Source organism: Mytilus edulis, chromosome 2 (genome assembly GCF_963676685.1).
Source record: "Mytilus edulis chromosome 2, xbMytEdul2.2, whole genome shotgun sequence".
Classification (NCBI taxonomy): Eukaryota; Metazoa; Mollusca; class Bivalvia; order Mytilida; family Mytilidae; genus Mytilus; species Mytilus edulis.
In genome coordinates, this window is record NC_092345.1 from 41,061,197 (window position 1) to 41,077,363 (window position 16,167).

At 31.0% G+C, this 16,167-nt stretch overlaps 1 protein-coding gene across 1 annotated transcript in view; it reads left to right on the plus strand.

Annotated features, from left to right (window-relative positions):
• Positions 1 to 16,167, plus strand: part of LOC139510175 (UBX domain-containing protein 4-like) — a 53,341-nt gene that overhangs the window by 14,519 nt on the left and 22,655 nt on the right. Inside the window, exons 7-8 of the mRNA XM_071296533.1 lie at positions 12,013 to 12,135; positions 13,378 to 13,480. Of these exons, the coding sequence (XP_071152634.1) occupies positions 12,013 to 12,135; positions 13,378 to 13,480 (226 nt within the window). The remainder of the gene's footprint in view (positions 1 to 12,012; positions 12,136 to 13,377; positions 13,481 to 16,167) is intronic.

Here is a 16,167-nt window from a genome sequence, read left to right on the forward strand (position 1 = left end):
AGTGATTACAAGCACTTTGATTACCATTCTAGGGTTATGCCCCTTTACAAGTGGAAAAATTGAAAAAAATTTTAGTTTCTGTTTTCTTAACTTAAGTTTGTCTTAACCACGTTAACTAAATTTAATGAAATGTGTATATAATGCTTATTACCTCTAAGCTCAGTTTAAGTTCAATTTTTGGCAGCTTCTTTTTTACAGTTCTTGAGTTATGTCTCTTTATAACGTTATATGCTAGCGGGGGGCATCATCTGTGTCCCTTTGGACACATTCCCCATTATTTTTTTTAGAAGTTAATTTTAACCATGACTGTATGTCATTTTATATTTTAATATTTTATGATGTATTTAAATGAGTAGTTATTGTTGCAAACTCCATTAGAAATTTGAATTGAGATCATTTTTGGAATAAGGAAAAGGGGGAGGTGAATAAAAAATTGGGGGGTGGGGGGGGGGGGGGTCAATTTTTCTCTTTTCAGATTTATTCAAAAAAAAAATTTTTTAGAGGATTAATATTCAACTGCATAGTGAATTGCTCAAAAGCAAAAAAAAAGCTTTTGAGACTGACCCTGTTTAGTTGTAGACTTTTTGTTGTAAGAGTTTTCTCCCCAAACACTGTTTTCTCCTCCGTAACCGTAGAAGAAACTGTCATTATACTAATTGCTAGTTATATCTTCAGGATGATTTGTCAAATTTTAATCAATTAGTAGACTCCATATGACAGTTAATTCCCTCTTTTGAAATTTACTTAAGGGGGCTCGCGGGTCTAAATCAAATTAAATTTAGGATTTCGCTATTTTTTTCTATAAATAAACTTTATCCTATACTTAAAAAAAAATAAGATAAAAATATGGGGTCACCGTTCATTTAAGCTCACAATCTGCCTTTGAAAAAAGCATGCTCAGGCATGTTCAGGTACTTTTTTTTCTGTTGAACTAATAGGAGTTAAAAAAGTTATTTCAATTTTTATGCAAATAAATGGCATTTTTTTCATCAAAGGGAGATAATTCAGAGCTTTTTAGACGACCGCAAAAAAATTAATTTTTAGTCGTATATTGCTATCACGGTGGCGTCGTCGTCGTCGTCCGAATACTTTTAATTTTTTTGCACTCTAACTTTAGTAAAAATAAATAGAAATTGATGAAATTTTGACACAAGGTTTATGACCACAAGAAGAAGGTTGGGATTGATTTTGGGAGTTTTGGTCCCAACATTTTAGGAATTAGGGGCCAAAAAGGGCCCAAATAAGCATTATTCTGAGTTTTCGCACTATAACTTTAGTTTAAGTGAATAGAAATCTATGAAATTTTGACATAAGGTTTATGACCACAAAAGGAAGGTTGGGATTGATTTTGGGAGTTTTGGTTCGAACAGTTTAGGAATTAGGGGCCAAAAAAGGGCCCAAATAAGCATTATTCTTGGTTTTTGCACAATAAATTTAGTATAAGAAAATAGATATCAGTGAAATTTAAACACAAGGTTTATGACCACAAAAGGAAGGGTTGGGATTGATTTTGGGAGTTGAGGTCCCAACAGTTTAGGAATTAGGTGCAAAAAAGGGGCCCAAATAAGCATTATTCTTGGTTTTCGCACCATAACTTAAGTATAAGTAGTACTACCTGTGACTTTATCTTATTAATGGTGGCCATAAAAAATATGTTCACCATGGTGGCCCTATATGTCCATCATCATACCCCCTGTTGCTTTTTTAATACACAAGGTATTACTCAAAAACTAGTCAAGGATAAAGGGAAATCTTGAATGCATTGAAGTGTTAAAATTATATAACTTACAGGTCAGGTGTCTCAGGTAAAATATACATGTATGTGTTTGTCAAATTTAATAACTGTGATTATGACAAGAAATTCAAAAATAAAATGAAACAATAAAACTAGTTGAACAAACAGCTTAATTAAAAAATAATTGTCTCCTGACTATTATTTTTGATATTATACCTTTTAAATAATTTTTGATCAATTTAAGTTATTTTTTATATTAAGTCTATTTTTTGGTAGTGAAGAATAAATGAATCTCACTTTCAAATATACTGCAAACATTTACAATGCCTGCCTTTTTCTATTCACAAGGTGTTTCTTAAATTAATTTTCTAAAATCAAAATGGTTTATTATTTTAGATAGACTGATCTTAACATATGATTAAGATTGTCTTTAGGACTTATGCTAACTGAAATTTAGGCAATTCATTATTTCTTTATTGAATAAAATATTTATAAGTACTAGAAATATTCAGTACAGCAAAATTTGATAATATTTTTATTGTCATATGATATTTTAAACATGATCCATGTTTTAGAGGTTAAGCATTTCTTTTACTTTTTGTTCTTGGGTTAGAGACATTATAATGAGAAGGTAAATAATTTTCAAATGGATTTATATCTCAAAGTTGTTTTGTTAATTTTACAATCAAGGAATAGGTGTTCTTCATTGACCTACAAGAGGCACAGTTTACACATTCTATCCTTTCTAGGAATTTAATATTGTCCACTATTTTCTATTTTTAAATTATGACCAAAAATTCTCTACCTTAATTGACACAATCAAGTTTACAGTTTTTATCGTAAGTTATTATTTTTAGATTTTTCTTTAAATTCATTTTAAAAGTCTTAATTCATTCAAGTCCCTGCAATTATTAACTTTATCTTAAAGGCCTAGGTTGATTGAAATATTCTTTGTAAATGTATACCAAGAATATGTATGATGCCAGTCCAGCACTATCGACAATATAATACACTGAAGAAAAAAAAATGATTTAATTAAAAAACCATTAAAGTGTCACCATCTTTAGAAGTGCACTTTATTTTTTCTGGAGACAAATTTTGAAAGAAATTAACCAAACTGAAGATAACATATTTAATAAGTTTCAAGACAATTTCTTTAAATAATTTCTTTTCATAAGATTCACTTGATTCAGATATATAAGAACATTTTTCATTATGATTAGCATTTTTAATGAACATTTATCAAAATTTGATGATAACTAGGTGGACATTTGGAAAATAAGTCTTTTCGGTGATTGTTTGTGCACAGCTCTTGTTTTAAGATTTGAAGAAAATTTAGATAAACAAAATTAGTTTTTTCTTAAACCATATAATGATACTTGTAGTTTTCCTGAATAATATTAGATGTTATCAAAATCTATTGTAAAAGGTTTGATATTGATCATCTTATTTTGTTAAGAAAACCAAATTGTTGAATTACTTTCATTTTTTTTTTTTTTTAAATATCACTTGCATGATTATTAGTTATTATTAATAGTAATAACTCATTTAATAATGTGAACAAACAATTGAATACAATGTACATCATGTACATTTATATAAACCTTTTACTTAAAAAACAATTATTAAAAGTCTATTTATTTCAAATGCTAGTCAATACAATATGCTTTATTTCAAAAACTCTCAGTCACATTGACATGTGAAACAAGAGGTAAATTACAAAATACAATCACATACAATTAAAGAAATAAATGAAACAACTTAGAAATGAAATACATGTATATAGAAAATTACTTTACTTTATATTATAATATTTTAATATTATAATATTTTAGTTAACTTTGAAATGAATAAAGATACATTTTTAAGTACGTTAATATTAGTCAATGACAGTAGTCCTTTCATTTTTGCTTCACTCAGATATTTCACATAGTACTCTGGAATATGCTGATTTCTGATATTTTTTACTAATAAAGAATTGCATTCAAATAAATAATGGTATTCATTGCCAATAGCAGTTAAACACAAATTACATGTCCTCTCTTCTTTTGGAATGTTATACCATCTTCCCAACTCTACTGGAATTTTTACATTGCAGCATCTTAATTTTGAAATATATTTACGTTCGAATGGTGTTAATTTTAAAAGATAGTTTTCTAAGCCAAGGATTGTTTTAAAAAGTCCATAAAATTCTCCTCTGGATGAGTTGTCAATTTGCATTTTGACTTTGCCACTGTTGAATGAATGAATCTTTTAGTTTTTCTTTCAGTACGATTTTTAGTTGATTTATATCTAATGGTGATTGCTGAGTCCAAACATAGCTTAGTCCGGCATTGTCTAGGATCGATTTAATATAATCCATCCATTTGAAAGTGTGATCATCTTTTAAGTTGAACATAATTTGATAAAGTATACTGCTCAGTTTATTTTCATTGGTGAGAAGTTTGTTCCAAAAACACACCATTCTACATTTTATTACGGTATCTATTGGTGTACGACCAAGTTCTCCATATGTCATAAAATTTGGTGTCGACGATCTAATTTTCAACACATTCCGGCAAAACTGTAGATGGATTTTTTCCAACCTGTAATTATTTCCGAATCCCCATATCTCGCATCCATATGTCAGAATTGGAAGTACAAGTGCATCAAACAGTTGTAATTGTAAGTTGACAGGTATTGAGAGGTTACGTATCTTTGTATAGAGACTAAAAAGAGCTTTCTGTGCTTGTTCGCTAAGACGTTTCTTCGCTGTTGCAAATGAACCATTGTAATTAAAGGTTAGTCCTAGATATGGATAAGAATCTTGAATTTCAATAGACTGGTTAAATATTTGAAACTTTGGTAATGTTCTCGATTTCCGTTTGCAAAACACAACAACCTTTGTCTTTGATAAATTAACGTTTAACTTCCATCGGACACAGTATCTTTCAAAAACAGTTGTTGCATTGATTTGGCCGTTTCAGATATAATTATAGTGTCGTCGGCGTACAAAAGAACGAAAAGTTTAATATAAATATGCAAATGATTGTGGCAAATATTTTCGATAACTTGCAAGTTCTGAACATCATTTCCGGCAAAGAAAGACTCCAGATCGTTTAGATAAACAGCAAATAAAAAGGGGGATAAGTTTTCTCCCTGTCTCACTCCGATGTTACAGTTAAAAACGGCAGACACTTCGTTCCCATTCCTTACACAAGATTTAACATCACTATACATACTATATATTACTTTAAAAATTTTCCCAGAAATATTCGCCTTTTGTAATTTCATCCATAAAGATGTATGAGAGATTGTATCAAAGGCTCTCGAAAAATCAACAAAAGTGCAAAAGAGTTTTTTCCCAAGTGCTTGATAAATTGATATTAATGAATGTAATACAAATATGTTATCCAATGTACTATATCCTTTTCTGAAACCTGTTTGAGCCTCGGAAATCAGATTGACCTCAGTTGATAGTTCCCCAAGTCTTTCATTTAAGATAGATGTGAAAGTTTTCCCAAGACATGACACTAATGTTATTGGTCTGTACGAACTAGGATCATAAATATTGCCTTTATTCTTGAAGATAGGTTGAATAATTCCCATTGTCCATGAATCTGGTACCTTCCCGGTATTTAAAACAATGTTGAATAACTTGTGATAGATGGTCAACATTTCCTTAACCTTATGTTTAATATGTTCATTCACAATACCATCATATCCGGAAGCCTTATTGTTTTTAAGTTTTTTGACGACATTCAAAATTTCTTCTTCTGTGATTGGAGAATTTAAAATTCTGTTAATGTTCTCTGGTGGTACCTTTGTTAAATCTATGTCTGAGTTGTCTTCAATGACTTCATCTTGGCTTAGGCGTTTGAAATGTTCATATAAGTCTTCAATTTTAACAGCATCAGTTTTATTTGATTTGTTGATATTTATACTATTAAATTTTTGCCATAGCCGTTTTGGGTCAGATTTAGCCAGTTTTCTAAGATCTTTTGCGGTATTCATTTGGAAATCATTATAACTCCGATTTAGTTCTTTTTTATAAGATTTACTTGCTTCTTTTAAAGCCTTTTTATTTTCTTTACTCTTTAAGTTCCCGTATCTTTGTCTAGCCTGATGAAATAAATTTCTTTTGCTCTTGCATCCTCTTTTATACCATGGTTTTTCATTGTGCTTTGCATATTTCTGGTTTTTACATTTTGTTCCAAACACTGAGATGGAAGAGCTGTTAAATATTTCACAAATTTTATTCATTGCCGTATCAATATCGGTTTATTGTACAGTATCATTTCGATCGATTAATTTATCAAGAATAGTTTCTATGTCCCGTATTCCTTCAGACTTTTTTTCTTTAACAAATTTGACAAATTTATCTTGTTTATTATTATTCCATTTTATAACTTGCTTCTCGACGGTTTTCACATTGTTGATATTAGCATATGGTTGTGATTCCAGAGTAAACTTAAGGTTACAGTGGACATCTGATAGGATGTTTTGTCATTACCTATTCTTGAATTTGCAATATATATATATTCATTTTTTTACACAATTCTAGAAGTCGATGACCATACGTATTTGGTCGACATGCACATTTGCTATATCTTTGCAAGGAAATATTGTTTGTTAAGAGTCCATTGTAATCAGAAAAGTATTGCATCGTGTGTGTATCATCAGTATTTAGAATTTCAAGTAAAAGTTGATCTGGGATAACATAATCCAGTAATGTAGATGTCTTAGCGTTAAAATCCCCTAATAAGACGTTTTTTAGATTAGGTTCAGACAAATGAAGAAATTCGTTTTCAATTTCAGTAAAAGCATCTACCGATGAGTATTTAGATCCTTCTGGTGGTATATAGACACAGCCCATTAGTACATTGTCATTTAAAAGATCTTTCGAAAATTGTATCCACTGTACAAATTCTGAGTTTGTTTTTGGAAATGTAAGAAATTTTTCAAGTTGAGATTTGTAAATAATTACTATGCCACCTGACCTTCTTTTAAACTTTGATCGATGTTTACTAAAACAACTGTATCCGTTAGGGAGTGATATAATGTCTAATTTATCTGTTTTTGTTTCTACAAATATAGAGATATCGTTGTTGATAACGAGTTCTGAGAATTCTGGTGCTAAAGATTTTCATTTAAGTCCACATATGTTTAAAAATGAAAATTTCAATTCACCTCTTGTTGACCTGTCCTATAAATGAGTATTTTCTATCTCGTCAGAATTTATTTGTGAACGTTTATAGGGCCTTGGTGGAACTGGAGGGCCACTATTCACTGGAATCTGAGAGTGTGTTGGTCTATCAATAAGGCTATCTCTAAATTCCCTTCCTTGAGTGTTTGAAATATTTGGTTGCGGTTTGTAAAGTTCTCCATTGATATATAATCGATCTCGTACTAGAACCGCTTTGTTATTGTCCTTTTTGGCCTGTTTTAGTATAGGATAAAGTTCTTTGCGTTTTAATTCTATTTCTTTGGGAAATTGTTCCTTTATCCCGTAATCGGTACCTTTCAATCTGTACGCGCATTTCAAGACATACTCAAGATCTCGTCTGGAAGTGAAGCGAGCTACTATAGGTCTAATACCATTTCCAAAGGATAAAGTGTTGTATATGCCAAGCTCTTTGTTGATGAAATCTCGTATGTTTATTTCCGTATCCTCGTCTGGTTGATATCTTAGTCCACTGAATATTAAATTATTTTGCATAGATCTCCAGATCTCAATAACTTTAGCTTTGACTTTTTACCATTTCGACTCAAGATTCTTACTAAGAAGAAATTAAAAGAATAAGAAAAAAAACAGTAAGAAACAAAACAAACAAAAATGAAAAAAAAAACAATTAAAAAATTAAAAAATTAAATAACATTAAAGACAAAAAAATAATAATAAATTAACAGAGTAAAACAATATTTTATTCTACCTTTTCAAAAAAAGGTGAAATGACAATTTTAAAAGAAATCAAAGTTACCTGTACAGGTAAATTTTAATGAAACATACCAGCTGAAAACTTCAACGGGCACACTACGTTTGCGCGCATTTGGGGATTAAAATGTTTTACGTTTGCGCGCAGCTTTTGATTACATTTGCGCGCATTTATCTTACAGGTAAACTCAGGTAAAAAAGGGTATATAATCATGATAATGAAATATGAATAACATATATTGTTCATATTGTATTCTAAGACAAAATATAAAGTGTGCATGATAAATTCTGTTATAACTTAAGGCATACATGTAACTTCATTGCGAATTTTTCAGGGTGCTCAAGTACCCCGAATAGTGATCTCTTTAAAATTTGTAAATAATTTATTGTAAGTTAGATTGTAAAGTTTTGTTAAGTAACGAACATTTGAAGTTTTTTTTTATAGCAAATCGGGGGAGAAAGTCATTAGTATGTGATGAGTATAAAAATTTCCGGATTGATAGAATATAATGCCACCGACTTATCCTGCTTGTATCCAACTTCTACCTCCTCGTGGGTGAGTAGGTGATTTAGTCTAACGAAAAGGGTACTTTTACTTAAAATAATTGAATAAATTCATAGATAAATAAGATTTATTGCCTAAGCTTGCCTGAGTTTACCTGTCAAATAAATGCGCGCAATAGTAATGAAAAGCTGCGCGCAAATGTAATGGTAATGCGCGCAAACGTAATGCACCGACTTCAACCCTGATTGATTTTAACAGGTAACATAATTAGATAAAAAATCTGCCCATGATTTATGATCCCCAATAAATGGCCACCATCTCAAGATTGAATACCCCAATAAATGTTCACCATTGGATGTTGACCATGCAAGAGGGTGGACATAACTAAGAGGAAGTCACAGGCTGTACTGTAAATAGAAATCTATGAAATTTAAACACAAGGTTTATGACCATAAAAGGAAGGTTGGGTTTGAATTTGGGAGTTTTGGTCCCAACAGTTTAGGAATAAGGGGCCCAAAGGGTCCAAAATTGAACTTTGTTTGATTTCATCAAAAATTGAATAATTGGGGTTATTTGATATCCTAAATCTAACTGTGTATGTAGATTCTTAATATTTTGTCCCGTTTTCAAATTGGTCTACATTAAGGTCCAAATGGTCCAAAATTAAACTTAGTTTGATTTTAACAAAAATTGAATCCTTGGGGTTCTTTAATATGTTGAATCTAAAATGAACTTAGATTTTGATTATGGGCCCAGTTTTCAAGTTGGTCCAAATCGGGGTCCAAAATTAAACTTTGTTTGATTTCATAAAAAATTGGAATAATTGGGGTTCTTTGATATGCCAAATCTAACTGTGTATGTAGATTATTAATTTTTGGTCTGTTTTCAAATTTGTCTACATTTAAGTCCAAAGGGTCCAAAATTAAACTTAATTTGATATTAACAAAAATTGAATTCTTGGGCTTTTTTGATATGCTGAATCTAAACATGTACTTAGATATTTGTTTATGGGCCCAGTTTTCAAGTTGGTTCAAATCAGGATCCAAAATTATTATATTAAGTATTGTGCAAAAGCAAGAAATTTTCAATTGCACAGTATTCAGCAATAGCAAGAAATCTTCAATTGCACAGTATTGTGCAATAGCAAGAAATTTTCAATTGCTCAGTATTGCGCAATAGCAAGAAATCTTCAATTGCACAGTATTGTGCAATAGCAAATATTTTCAATTGCACAGTATTGCGCAATAGCCAGAAATATCTAATTGCACAATATTGTGCAATAGCAAGAAATTTTCAATTGATTGGAGTTGTCTTTCTTTGTCCAGAATAGTAGTTGAGTCAACTTAAATCATTGTTTTATACAATATACAATGTATATTCACTTTTACTACCAACTGATAAATTAAAACAATCTTTACCATTCAGTGATAACAACCACCTTTTGTTACATTTTAATATTTTATGATGTATTTAAATGAGTAGTTATTGTTGCAAACTCCATTAGAAATTTGAATTGAGATCAGTTTTGGTAAAAGGGAAAGGGGGATGTGAAAAAAAAGGGGGGGGGGCCTAATTTTTCTCATTTCAGATTTCATAAATGAAAAGAAAATTTCTTCAAACATTTTTTTGAGAGGATTAATATTCAACAGCATAGTGAATTGCTCAAAGGCAAAATTTTTTTTTTAAGTTCATTAGACCACATTCATTCTGTGTCAGAAACCTATGCTGTGTCAACTATTTAATCACAATCCAAATTTAGAGCTGTATCCAGCTTGAATGTTGTGTCCATACTTGCCCCAACCATTCAGGGTTCAACCTCTGCGGTCGTATAAAGCTGCGCCCTGCGGAGCATCTGGTTCAATGATATAAACATTTTAAAAGTCATCTGGGGCCTAAACAAATTGAATGCTTGGGTTGATTTTTGTACCATATCATAAAGTAACAACTAATAGTGTAATAAATAAAATTTGTTATGAAAAAACAAATGTTTCAATTTTTGCTAATTTTTTGGTACCCTCGAGCCTCCTTAAGTGATATGTCAATGTATCTCATGAATGGTAAGTAATACAGACCTAAGGTACTCGATTTGAGGTCCTGGGTTCATAAAAATATATTTGAGGTCAAAGGTCAAGGTCATGTTCTAAATTTTGACTTTTCATTTTTTCAATATCTCCTCCGTAACAGTAAAAAAAAAATAACAAATTTATTGTACTGAATTGCTAGTTATATCCTAAAGAAGATTTGTCAATTTTAACCGAACTAATTGGTAGACTTTATGACAGTTATTTCCCTTTTTGAATTTGACATAAGTGATATGTCAATGTATTGCATGAATGGTAAGTAATACAGACCTAAGGTATTTTAGGTCCTTGGTTCATCAAAAAATTAATTGAGGTCAAGGTCAAGTTTTCAATTTTGACTTAACCTTGTTTTTGCATTTCCTCCAACACTTTTAAAGATATAAAGTGCAAAATGTTTGCTTTAATGTAATAAATATATGTTACATTTGGTCTGAAACAATTAATGGCATCTTATAGGAGTGCCCCTGAAATGTCTTAATATAAGGTTAATTGATTATTACTTCAACTTGGTTCATTATAAAGCCATATGACCAGTTACAAAAGGTTGGTTGACATATGACCTTGAAAAATATTATCTGGAATTGACCTAGAGAAAACCGGAAGTAGCCAATTTGCACTTATTCATGACGCGGAATCCTTGTATTTTGTAATATAAATACTACTCACTAATTAAGACCAGAATTGACTTTTGATAAACCTTAAGAATGTACTTAGGTGAGGTTTGGTAAAAATTAGGAAATTAAGAAATTAAAATTGATACTATAAACTGGTAGAGCATCAATTAAGGATAAAGATAAGCTAAAAATTTTAATAGGTCATGGACCTCCTTTTCGAGATATTTGAGATTTAAAATATGGCGGGAAAAGACTGACTCGGACTTTTACCTTATAATTGCATTGGTATCATTTGGGTCTCAAAACAAAAGAAAAAAAATCAAGAATCTTCTACAATTTTGGTAAATGACCTTTCATGAGCTATGAAGTCTTATATGAAAAAATAAATGGGTGTTATGGGGCAAAACATTTTACATTGTATTGTATGGAAAAACACCAAGGAGTCCGAACATTTGACACAAATTCCAAAACTTCACCTAAGTACATCCTTAAGTAGCCAATTATCTCTTGTTTTACAGGCAAAAGTATATAGAAACTATACTTTTTAGAATCAGTGTGAAAGAAGCTATCTTATGAGACAGGAAGTGATATTTACTTCACCAGAAGTAACACATCATCTCCCTTATTTCACTCAAAAGTATACAGAAACCATTTATTTATCACATCAGTATGAAGAAACTTATGATTGGATGCCAATTTCAATTTTGAGTAAACGGGAACTAGCTTCTTTTCAATAACTGTGAAAATTGATGTGGAAGGACCTTCATTTGTTCTCTGAACAATTGATTTTTAATTTTAGTTTATATCTGTTTTCAGTATTCAGACTAAATTATATAATAAATGTGACCAAAGAGCTTTTTATAACTAGACAAATACAAGAATATAGATATTATTCCACCATTTTAAAAGTTTCCACTGGTGTGTTATTCCAGTTCATTAAACTCTTTAACTAATAATCTTTCCCAAGTTCAGTTGCAGTACAAATATTTACTTTGAAGTTTAGCTCATTTCATCTACTGAGTCAGACTCTCAAGAATGGAAGTAATTTGATAAATATGCAACCATGTCTCAATGGAAAACAAAGATATGCATTGAAATTATGGAAAGAGCTCAGCCTTCCAATCTTTCTACAAGTAATTTCTATTTGTTTGAATTTCTCTCAGGGCCGAAAGAGCAGCTAAATACAGAAAAGATAGAGAAACACAAGAAAAACAGAAAGAAGAAATGAAACAAACCAAAGAATTAGCCCAGAATAAAATTAACAGTGAGGCTGAAGCAAAGAAAAGGTATCAAATAAAGACAAGTACACCTCTGCTCATAAATTTGTAGTGGATAGTATACTGTGTTTACTATATACAAAAATGTATCTATATGTCTTTTTATCTGTCTGTCTGTCCCTAACTATCCTTATGTATAACTCAGCTTCTGTATTATGAATGTTAGTACCTTGTAATCAATATATATATAACAAGTCTAAAATGGTAAAACATCACCATAAAATAACAATAAAATGAACAAATGTTAGATATTTTGGATAATAGATATCCTTCATCAGTATGATCACGATGTAAAATGAATCATGTCAATCTATTCCAATTATAAAATTATCACAATCTTGAAATTTATACACAAAAAAAACAGATACCAGTCAGTGACGCTGGTACAATTTTAAAATTTCCAAACAGGACGCAATATATATATAAACATCTTAAAAGTGTACAAAACAACACCGATACAAAATCAAAGAACTGAAGTACTGAACACCGGATGACTGCAGGTTGTGGATGGTCAAAAGCATGTCACAGAAACAGATCACATCTCTATACCTGAAATTGCGGTTAATTTATAGAGATATATTTTTCTGATACAAGTGTGTGGATGATGAATAAATGACAGGAAATTCAACAGCACTGTAATAACTATTATATTGTAGTGATACATATCAGTATACCTGGGACTATTATACTGATATAATAATAGTCCCAGAGTATACACTGGTTTGTTGTTATATATTATATTAATATTACGGTTGCATGTATATAGTATTTTCATCTATTTGTATATCATTCTATTCTACTATTGCTAATATAGTGCAGTACACGTGCATGGTGACACTCTTCTTTAAAAAAAATGGATATGAGAAGCCATTCATATTTTCCAGCAAAACAATTACAGAGATACCTCAAGGTCATTGCGATGTAAAAAGATAACTATAAACTTATAAACAAATTATAAGTTGAAGACATGTCATGTAAATAATTGTGTGTTGCTATGACATGTAGAAACTTTTAAACACCATTTTATTGATGAACTGCCAACTTTTGATATGTTATTTGTCCTTTAAGTAAGAAATGGTTGGGCAAACAACTTCTTTATTTATTAGATAAACATTTGTAAACAATTCCTTGGTAAATCAAAATTTGTATTAAATTGACATTTATTAATTAATATTGAAAATGTGATTTAGTTTTCAGGCAGTAATTTACTATTGCTAATAAAAGATGTTTATATAAAGATTATTATTACAGAGAACAAGCTCGTCTTCAGATACGACTGCCAGATGGTTCTTCATTAACCAATGTGTTTCCATCAGGGGATAGATTACAAACAGTGCATGACTTTGTATCACAGGTGAGATACTGTGGGTTCATTATTATTTGTAGGAGTACAGTAGATAAATGTTCATAGAAGAATTCATTTTTTATAAGCTTGTATGCAGACTTTGGAAACACATCCACAAAAATATAATTGTTCCTCAATCAACTAAAATTGGTATGAACATATAATAAACACCCACAGTTGTAAACAAATTTTAATGTGACGTCACTCAATCAGAAAAAGTGTGAATTAGAGAAGCGACGACAGACATTAGTTGAGGGCCTCATTCTCCGTTCTCGTGTAAATTGGCATGAGAATGGAGAAAGATGCACTAACTATTTTTGTAAGTTAGAAAAGAAAGCCTTCTTAAATAAAACCATGACTGAACTCATTGATGACCAAGGAAATCAAATTTCTGATCAGTCTAAAATATTGTTTGAACAGGAGCAGTTTTATAGGACACTTTACACATCTAAGTTATTCAGTAATGATGACAATCAATTTTTATACGACCGCAAAATTTGAAAAAATTTTCGTCGTATATTGCTATCACGTTGGCGTCGTCTGCGTCGTCCTCGTCATCGTCCGAATACTTTTAGTTTTCGCACTCTAACTTTAGTAAAAGTGAATGGAAATCTATGAAATTTTAACACAAGGTTTATGACCACAAAAGGAAGGTTGGTATTGATTTTGGGAGTTTTGGTCCCAACAGTTTAGGAATTAGGGGCCAAAAAAGGGCCCAAATAAGCATTATTCTTGGTTTTCGCACAATAACTTTAGTTTAAGTAAATAGAAATCAATGAAATTTAAACACAATGTTAATGACTACAAAAGGAAGGTTGGTATTGATTTTGGGAGTTTAGGTCCCAACAGTTTAGGAATTAGGGGCCAAAAAGGGACCCAAATAAGCATTTTTCTTGGTTTTCGCACCATAACGTTAGTATAAGTAAATAGAAATCTATGAAATTTAAACACAAGGTTTATGACCATTAAAGGAAGGTTGGTATTGATTTTGGGAGTTTTGGTCCCAACAGAATAAGGGGCCCAAAGGGTCCAAAATTAAACTTTGTTTGATTTCATCAAAATTGAATAATTGGGGTTCTTTGATATGCCGAATCTAACTGTCATGACTGTGTATGTAGATTCTTAACATTTGGTCCCGTTTTCAAATTGGTCTACATTAAGGTCCAAAGGGTCCAAAATTAAACTTATTTTGATTTTGACAAAAAATGAATCAGTTAGGTTCTTTGATATGCTGAATCTAAAAATTTACTTAGATTCTTGATTATTGGCCCAGTTTTCAAGTTGGTCCAAATCGGGGTCCAAAATTAAACTTTGTTTGATTTCATCAAAAATTGAATAAATGGGGTTCTTTGATATACCAAATCTAACTGTGTATGTAGATTCTTCATTTTCGGTCCTGTTTTCAAATTGGTCTACACTAAAGTCCAAAGGGTCCAAAATTAAACTTAGTCTGATTTTAACAAAAATTGAAATCTTGGGGTTCTTTGATATGCTGAATCCAAAAATGTACTTAGATTTTTATACGACCGCAAAATTTGAAAAAATTTTCGTCGTATATTGCTATCATGTTGGCGTCGTCGTCGTCGTCGTCGTCGTCGTCGTCGTCCAAATACTTTTAGTTTTCGCACTCTAACTTTAGTAAAAGTGAAAAGAAATCAATGAAATTTTAACACAAGGTTTATGACCAGAAAAGGAAGGTTGGGAGTTTTGGTCCCAACATTTTAGGAATTAGGGGCCAAAAAGGGCCCAAATAAGCATTTTCTTGGTTTTCGCACTATAACTTTAGTTTAAGTTAATAGAAATCTATGAAATTTTGACACAAGGTTTATGACCACAAAAGAACGGTTGGGATTGATTTTGGGAGTTTTGGTATAAACAGTTTAGGAATTAGGGGCCAAAAAAGGGCCCAAATAAGCATTATTCTTGGTTTTCGCACCATAACGTTAGTATAAGTAAATAGAAATCTATGAAATTTAAACACAAGGTTTATGACTACAAAAGGAAGGTTGGTATTGATTTTGGGAGTTTAGGTCCCAACAGTTTAGGAATTAGGGGCCAAAAAGGGACCCAAATAAGCATTTTTCTTGGTTTTCGCACCATAACGTTAGTATAAGTAAATAGAAATCTATGAAATTTAAACACAAGGTTTATGACCATTAAAGGAAGGTTGGTATTGATTTTGGGAGTTTTGGTCCCAACAGAATAAGGGGCCCAAAGGGTCCAAAATTAAACTTTGTTTGATTTCATCAAAATTGAATAATTGGGGTTCTTTGATATGCCGAATCTAACTGTCATGACTGTGTATGTAGATTCTTAACTTTTGGTCCCGTTTTCAAATTGGTCTACATTAAGGTCCAAAGGGTCCAAAATTAAACTTAGTTTGATTTTGACAAAAAATGAATCAGTTAGGTTCTTTGATATGCTGAATCTAAAAATGTACTTAGATTCTTGATTATTGGCCCAGTTTTCAAGTTGGTCCAAATCGGGGTCCAAAATTAAACTTTGTTTGATTTCATCAAAAATTGAATAAATGGGGTTCTTTGATATACCAAATCTAACTGTGTATGTAGATTCTTCATTTTTGGTCCTGTTTTCAAATTGGTCTACACTAAAGTCCAAAGGGTCAAAAATTAAACTTAGTCTGATTTTAACAAAAATTGAAATCTTGGGGTTCTTTGATATGCTGAATCCAAAAA